Here is an 8,116-nt window from a genome sequence, read left to right on the forward strand (position 1 = left end):
CTCTCTCTCTCTCTCTCTCTCTCTCTCTCTCTCTCTCTCTCTCTCTCCATAAACACGTGCACAGCGCTGCTGTGTTGCGTTCTTTAAGGCGACTGGAGAAAGGTTTCTGTGTCTTTGTTCTGTCCCTGCGGCTGATGCACACCATCTCACATGGATCTGTCTTTTTTTTTTTTTTTTTTTAAATGTGGAAACGCTTCACGAATTTGCGTGTCATCCTTTCGCAGGGGCCATGCTAATCTTCTCTGTATCGATTCCAATTTATTAGATGTGTTACCTTAGCAAGCACATCTTCCTCTCTTCTCGATTATCATCATCGCCTCGTTATCTACCCATCACGTACACACTCATTAAGGTTATTGCTGCTAACATGATTGGTGGCATCAGTTGAAAATTAACATTTTCTCAGAGAAAACGATAAAATACAATTTAAGACCTCATATTGGGCTGTCATTTCTGATGCACATCTTTCTCATTTTAAAAGGCTTGAAAATATATAATAACGTTAATAATTGTAACCCTAAAAAATTCCACTTCAAACAGCACATGGCTTCTGTCTGTGACAGAAGGACAGACATCGGATATTACAGGCTTTCAATGACATTCTGTACATGCGTGAGGGAGCAGCATGTTAGCAGCTGCTCAACTTGTCATTTCTTAAGGACTAGTAAGGATTGTGTGTGTTGCGTATTTATGATCATTAGCAGAATCATTAGCAGAGATATGCATGTTGTGCAAGTATCCTTTAAATACACTGACACAGTCCACTGAGTGCTATCCTGCTGCCTCTGGGCTCATTCATCTTCTACCATCTATTTAAAGCTCTACGTCGATGCGGTGCTCAAATAATATTTAACTACAGGTTCTAGAAAACAGTCTCTGAAAAATAAATATGGATCTGATATCTAAATAATAATCATCTTCTTTCTGGTGTATAAAGATATTTGGTATAGCGCTCTATGATTGTAGTATAAATATAATATACATGGATAACAAAAGCGGTTTCTTTACAAACCATATAATATCAATTGTTCATGTGTTGACGTTCCCTCAGAATACGGATTTAGTGTCGATTTTAACAACCGGTGCCTTCATCAAAATATAAGACAAGAGGCAAAACTGACCTCTGATCAGTGTCTGGGGGAACTCAGCAGGGTCCCCCACCATTAGGTATGATGGCGGGTGATGGCATTTCAGCAGATAATAGATTGAGGGTATTTGTGGGAGGAGTGACGGTGAACCGTGACTTCCTCTCACCTCGCTGGTTCACAGATTACAGTCCCAGGATCAGTTTTCATAAGAATTCCATAACTCTAGACTCAAGAACTGTGACCGAATAAGAACATTTTTTAAATTAAAAAAAAAAAAAGGATTCCTCTCTCTGTCTCCTTAAGGTGAGGTGACAGGCTTTGGAGAGGAGACAGAGAGAGGAAGTCACTCCGAACGTCTGCACTCCCTTTATCCCAGATCTGGCTTTTAAACCCCCCCTCCCAGGACATCCAGGTTCCAGCGAAGGTTCGGGGTCTTCAGGTCTCAGCGTGCCAGTGTGGTGATCAGACTGGCGCACATTTCAAAGAAGTCCATGGTGTGTGATCCCTGACGGGGGGTGAGCAGCGGGGCGCTGCCGGACAGGGACCCCGGGAGGGAGGAGCTGAGCTGGGGCACGTCGACGGCCGGGCTCGCCGAGTCGATGCTCAGTCTGGGTCTGTGGAGGCCGGCTGTGGAGCCCGACCTCTGAGGAGTGGACGAACCCGATTTAAAGCCCACCGCCTCAATGATGTCATCTGGAGGGAGGGGGGGCGGGAGGGAGAAGATAAAATAAAATTAAAATAAATTCTAAATATGTCATATTTAAAGGTGCTAAAGTCCAAATTCAGAGTATATATGTATATGATTGAGGGATCGCCTCCACACGGCTCTCAACATGGCGATGGCTGAGCCAGCAGCTAGCAGCTAACGATGCTAACAGAGCAGAGCTGGTAGACATTAATCCACGATATCTTTACATAACAAATACGTGTTGGCTGCTATATTAACGCTCTGAATATCAAATTAAGCACCTTTAAGTGTTCTTATTCTGTCTGTTGAACTAGAATTTATATTTTGCATGACCACCTGCTCTCCTGATAACTGGCATCAGATCATTTTTAATCTTTTCTTTCTAAAAATAGGTTGCCAGCACCAGCAAACATGCATTTACATTTGTGTATGTACAATCACAAATTAGAAACGTTGTGAAAGCGGTGTTGTTGGTCACCAACCGTCGATGCTCTTGAAGTCCAGCAGGTAGGATCTGCTGTCCACCTGGTACAGCTGCAGGCTCATCTTCACCAAGTTTCCCGTCACCGGATTCTTCCTCCGCACTCGCAGGTGATACGGGTTCACCACCTACAACGCAAAACAAAGCACAGTCTGGTTTGTGTGTAGACCCAAGTATGTACTGTAAGTGTATGTGTGTATATATATATATATACATATACATATACATATATATACATATACATATATATACATATATATATATATATATATATATGTATATGTATATACTGTATATATGTATATACTGTATATATGTATATATGTATATGTATATATGTATATATGTATATGTATATATGTATATATGTATATGTATATACTGTATATATGTATATGTATATACTGTATATATGTATATATGTATGTGTATGTATATACTGTATATATGTATATGTATATACTGTATATATGTATATGTATATACTGTATATATGTATATGTATATACTGTATATATGTATATGTATATACTGTATATATGTATATGTATATATGTATATATGTATATGTATATATATGTATATGTATATATGTATATATATGTATATGTATATGTGTATATATGTATATGTATATACTGTATATATGTATATATGTATATACTATATATATATATGTATATACTGTATATATGTATATATGTATGTGTATGTGTCAGATTACCTTCCAGTCGTAGCTGAGTTGTCTCATCGCTCTGTACACCTCGGCCATGATGTCGTAGGGTCGGCTCTGACTCCGGATCCCGAGGTGCCACTTGGCCTTCTTCACCGCCAGCGGTTTGGGCCGCGTGGTGTTGAGCGCGTCCAGAGGACAGCGAGACTTGGGGCTGTCGACCAGCAGCGGAGGCATCCTCTCCGGGTGGGGTTTGACCCCGGGGGGCAGCGGCATGCCCTCCTCTATGAAGGAGCACTGCGGAGGACTGGAGGCCAGGTAGAACTCGCTGGCCTCGGTCATGATGCGCCGGTTGTCTATTATAAGGTGATAGGCCACTGCCAGCTGATCCTGCATGGACAGGGAGGACGGAGAGTCAATAGAAGACTGAAGCGTGTTGATTGATGCTCCTGCGGCGCACTGCAGGCATCAGATTTAAAATGCCACCTTCACAGAGGCAGCAGTGGTTAGGAAAAGCTATTTAGGCAACATTCCATAAACACCTTATCTTTTATCACTGATATGATATGAATGAAAGTTTAACTAGATAATTGAAACTGGGGTCATGTGATTCACTACATCGCACGACTTCGAACACAATCGTTTTATTTTGTCATCAGAATTTGTACTCGGGTGTTCCTCACAGGTGTGAGGGGGCGTGGCCCGGAGAAGAACGGGAAAGGGAAATGTTTGGGGAGGGAATTTTGATTTTGTATTTTGTGAGGAGAGACGGAGGAAGGTGGGCGGCCTTGTATGGCGGCGCCTCGACCGACTGAAGACAGCGGGGAAACCGTAAAGATTGTGAGTTTGTCTGTGTCTCTGTTCGTAATGCATTGGTTTATCCTGGTTTGTATTTTTACATTTTGAAGGAAGGACATTAAACCTTTTTTTTGTTGGATTACTTCTGTTCTACTACTAAATCATCTACAATCCTGTGGACATTCAGTCAATTTTCTGGTGCTGTTATTTGGGGCGGGGTTGTTTCCTTAATAAATCATGTTTAAACAGTGCCCTGCTTTGGTGGAGTCACGGGGGATTTAAAGGCAACCCACATTATTTTCAGTTCCTCTCTTAACCAGGTCTTAAAGCCACAGTAACCCTTGAACTAGGTTTTAAATTAAAGCTGATTGTTATAATCCTGTTGGCGGTAGGATGATCGATCGAACAATGTCAAATTATTTGACTACTATGTGATCTCTTGAGTAGATTACGACTCCAAACATGAAAATACAAAACATAATCTTGTGGCGTCAGACTTTAATATAACAGTCACAGTTTAATAAACAGAAGAAACATGAACACTGTTGTTTACCTGTGGATCCCCGCTGTAGAGGCTGGACACAAACTCTGACTCGGTGCATTCAAACTTCTCACACACTTCCCTCACGGCCTCCTCGTCCAGGACCGAGGAGTCGTATGAGGGGTCCTCTGGGAACATGTAGCCCGGCAGGTCCTGCTTGAACCACTCGTGTTCCCTGACAGAGGAGAGAATAGTCAAAGTTAAACCAGGCCTAATGGGGCTACGTGTTGGGGATTCATCTTCAAATGTCACCGTATGTGACATTTAAACTTGAATGAAGTCAAACTGTCGTCAAACGCAGAGGGCTGCTTTGTGTAACGACACTTCAGATGGGTGACCTTTTAAATGTTACAGAGCTAGCAGAAGACAAGAGGAGACACCAATCCTGCGCACAGTACGGTGCCTAAAGTACAACACTTCACAATGATTTAACATGTTTAACAAAAGAAAGAAGATCAAAATAAAGCGAGCAGGGGAAGCACCTGATGTCTTTGATGGTGGCTCTCTTTAGAGGGTCCACCTGCAGCATGAGCGTGAGCAGCGAGGCCACGGGGCGAGTCAGGTACTCCGGCATGTAGAAGACCCCTCCTCTGATCTTCTTGAACAGCGTCAGGACATGTTCGTCGTCGAAGGGCAGAGTGCCGCACAGCAGGGCGTACAGGATCACCCCCGAGCTCCAGATGTCCACCTCTGGGCCGGCATAGAGCCTGGCAGAGGGAGGAGGAGATGTGACGTGAAACGGACAAACAGATTCACACTGAGTTACTCCTGTAGGTGGCAGATTTAACTGTCTTTATATAAAGATGCATTTCTTATTCTGGCTTTCATGAGGACACATGAATGCGTGTCAGTGACATAATACACATTCCCTTCTTACGGTTGCACTGTAGTCCACTGATCTACAGGTGGCGGTAAAGTGCCAAGAAATGCAGCGAAGAAGACTGGACGGTAGCGATGGGTATCCCTCACCAGCTCCTCCCTCTCGTCCAAATATGGTCAGACCAATGGGTGACGTCACAGTGACCACGTCCACTTCTTCTCTGCAGTATTTGCTGGTAATGCACGACTTAAAAGTACTTTGCAAATGTAACACTGAATGTAAACTTTTGTTTGTTTGGTTTCGTTCAGTTTGAATTCCAAACTATTTAGTTGCTAAAGCCGGTGATTAAACAATTACCCTTCAGACGTGATTATCATTGCAGCCTTGATCGCACATGTGATCTCTCACACACACACACACACACACACACAGACACACACACACCTTCCTGAGATGACCTCTGGAGCAGCATAGTTTGGTGAGCCACAGCTCGTCCGTAGGAACTCCCCATCTGACATCATGTTGGACAGACCTGTTGGCCCAACACAAGACACATTAACACCCTTCTGTCTCTACTCCGACAGGACCCCCCCCCCCCCTGTTATCACATCATTGCTATTGATCCTCTGGTCAATCTGAGCATGGCCCCGGAGCGAGGAGGGTGAGAGCCGTACACGGTGGACACACGGCTGATATCTTTATCCTCCTGTACAAAACACAAAGCTCATCTAATTGGATGAGCCTCTCTCTCTCTGCCAAACACTAAACACCAGACGCTCTGCCCCTCCCTTTATCTTTCATCCCTGTTCCTTTAACACTCTCCCTGTTGCTCTCAGCCAAAACACTGCTGTACACCCCCCCACCCGCTTTTCCTTCCCTATCAGATGACACTGGGCCTCAAGGCTTCCTGCCAGACATGATATGAGACCTGGCCACCCTATGCCAACCCCGCTGTGCACAAGGGCCCTTCGTGTGTTTTGTGAACATATTTCCCTCGTTCCTGGTCGTATTGCATCAGCCACGGTCTCTCAACCAATCGGCAAACAACACCAACAACACGACCGATAACAAAGTGCGATCGGTGAAAAATTAATTCTCATTTACTGATGAGGTTAACAGGTGCGCGATTGTGATTTCACGCTTTGATATAAGTGTATAATTATGCCTTCTCCTATGACTCTGCAACAAATGTTCCCTTCAACACTGTTCACTGTCCAAGTACTCAGCCCCCCGTTTTCCCTCTTCTTAAATTCCCCAAACAATTCTTCTGCCAGGCCCATCCCTCCGTCTCTTCCTCTCTGGCTGTAGCTCCGGGCTCTGGGGATCCTACCGAAGTCGGCTATCTTGGCGTTCTTGTTGGCATCCAGCAGGACGTTCTCAGGCTTCAGGTCTCTGTGGACCACCATGTGCCTGTGGCAGTAGTCCACGGCCGAGATTATCTGCTGGAAAAGACGGCGGGCTTCCGTGTCCTCCACCTGAAAGACACACCATGAATGGACATGATTGGATGGTGTTGCTCTGGTTGTGTCTTGTTTAGGGCGAGTCCTTCTGTCTTGAACGTGTGTGTGTGTGTGTGTGTGTGCGTGTGTGTGCGTGTGTGTGTGTAATTCCGAGCTTCATCTAAACAAGATATCGCATGCCTCCGCCAACCAGTCAAGCAATCCAAAATGTTAGCACTTCCTCTTTTATCTGATAAACAGAGACTAACTTTTGGTTGCCACATGAAGTCACCTTATATTTTGAGTAATTAAGTTTCTGTGCACTTAAGCCTCATAATGAAAATGCGACATAATAGAATTAAAGCTTTATATATATATATTAACCGAGGAACATTCTTCGTAGTTTGTGTTTTATCTAATACTTTAAAGAATTTGAATCTTAATTGTTATCAGTTAACGTGAGTTGCTCGTCAGCCAAGTTGATGTCAACGCTCTTTTCTGAGTGGTTTTGTTGCCTAAACGTCATAATCAGCATATGAATTATTGAGACTTTGACCACCAAGTTCTAATCAGTTCATTCTTGAATCCAGGTGGACGTTTTTGTGCCAAATTTGATTTCAGGAATTCCCTTCCCGGGTGTTCCTGAGATATCCCGTTCATGAGAACGAGACAGACAGACAACCCGAAAACATACTTCCTCTGGCCATGACAGCACGGAGGCATACGTATCTTGTGAACGCTGAAGGTGAGTAAAGCGTCAGTGTTAAAATAAAGCTGTGACAGACAGGTGGAGCAGCGATGGGGTCTGGGGACGCTGATGTCAAACACATTTTTATAAACTATGAATCACTGAAGTTAAGAACAGTGAGGAAAGCAGCAAAGAGTAAATATATGTGCATCCAGACAGTATTTTGATGTCTCTACAGGGTAAAAGTAAAGCTGTGAGTTTAGGGAAGAAAGAACGTAAGGAAACACCAACATCACACCTGCCAAGTACTAATCCCATAATTATTAATGAAAGGTACTAAAGACTACACACTACACACTACACACCGCCATTACTGTTTACCAGTCAGCTGATGAAGCGTCTTACCCGTCCATGTTTGCAGATGTAGTCAAACAGCTCACCTCCAGACACGTACTCCATCACCATGAAGAAATCTGTGGGCGTGCTGATCACCTGGTACCTACAACACAAACATGTACATTATAACTCACACTTCATTACAATACACCTGTAAACGCGCCAATAGGCTTTTTTATCTCATCTCCAAAGCGAATGTGTTCCCATCCAAATATGTGCAGAATAAACATATACAGTTTATATATATAGATATATATATATATATACATATATATATAAATATATATATATATATGTATAAATATATATATATATATATATATAGATATATATATATATATACATATATGTATAAATATATATATATATATATATATAAATATAAATATATAAATATATATAAATAAACTGTATATGTTTGTGACGGAGTTTTCCACGGAGCTCACATGTCCGAGATGAAAATAACACTGGAGCTTGTTGAGGGAGGGAGGGAGAGAGAGAGAG

General features: G+C 42.9%; 1 protein-coding gene and 1 non-coding gene across 2 annotated transcripts in view; both read right to left on the minus strand.

Moving 5' to 3' along the window:
• Positions 1 to 8: 8 nt before the first annotated feature.
• The window catches only part of prkaa2 (protein kinase, AMP-activated, alpha 2 catalytic subunit), a 9,834-nt gene continuing 1,726 nt past the window's right edge, over positions 9 to 8,116 (minus strand). Inside the window, exons 3-10 of the mRNA XM_031868485.1 lie at positions 7,622 to 7,715; positions 6,420 to 6,564; positions 5,534 to 5,621; positions 4,752 to 4,976; positions 4,282 to 4,444; positions 2,982 to 3,320; positions 2,259 to 2,385; positions 9 to 1,781 (exon numbers count right to left, since the gene is read on the minus strand). Coding sequence (XP_031724345.1) covers positions 1,531 to 1,781; positions 2,259 to 2,385; positions 2,982 to 3,320; positions 4,282 to 4,444; positions 4,752 to 4,976; positions 5,534 to 5,621; positions 6,420 to 6,564; positions 7,622 to 7,715 — 1,432 coding nt within the window. The 3' untranslated portion in view covers positions 9 to 1,530. The remainder of the gene's footprint in view (positions 1,782 to 2,258; positions 2,386 to 2,981; positions 3,321 to 4,281; positions 4,445 to 4,751; positions 4,977 to 5,533; positions 5,622 to 6,419; positions 6,565 to 7,621; positions 7,716 to 8,116) is intronic.
• LOC116395040 (U6 spliceosomal RNA) lies at positions 180 to 286 on the minus strand. Its single transcript, XR_004213498.1, has one exon. It is a non-coding gene; the product is annotated as a U6 spliceosomal RNA (small nuclear RNA).

The sequence above is a fragment of the Anarrhichthys ocellatus genome, unplaced genomic scaffold (genome assembly GCF_004355925.1).
Source record: "Anarrhichthys ocellatus isolate YVR2014 unplaced genomic scaffold, GSC_Weel_1.0 scaffold42, whole genome shotgun sequence".
Taxonomy (NCBI): domain Eukaryota; kingdom Metazoa; phylum Chordata; class Actinopteri; order Perciformes; family Anarhichadidae; genus Anarrhichthys; species Anarrhichthys ocellatus.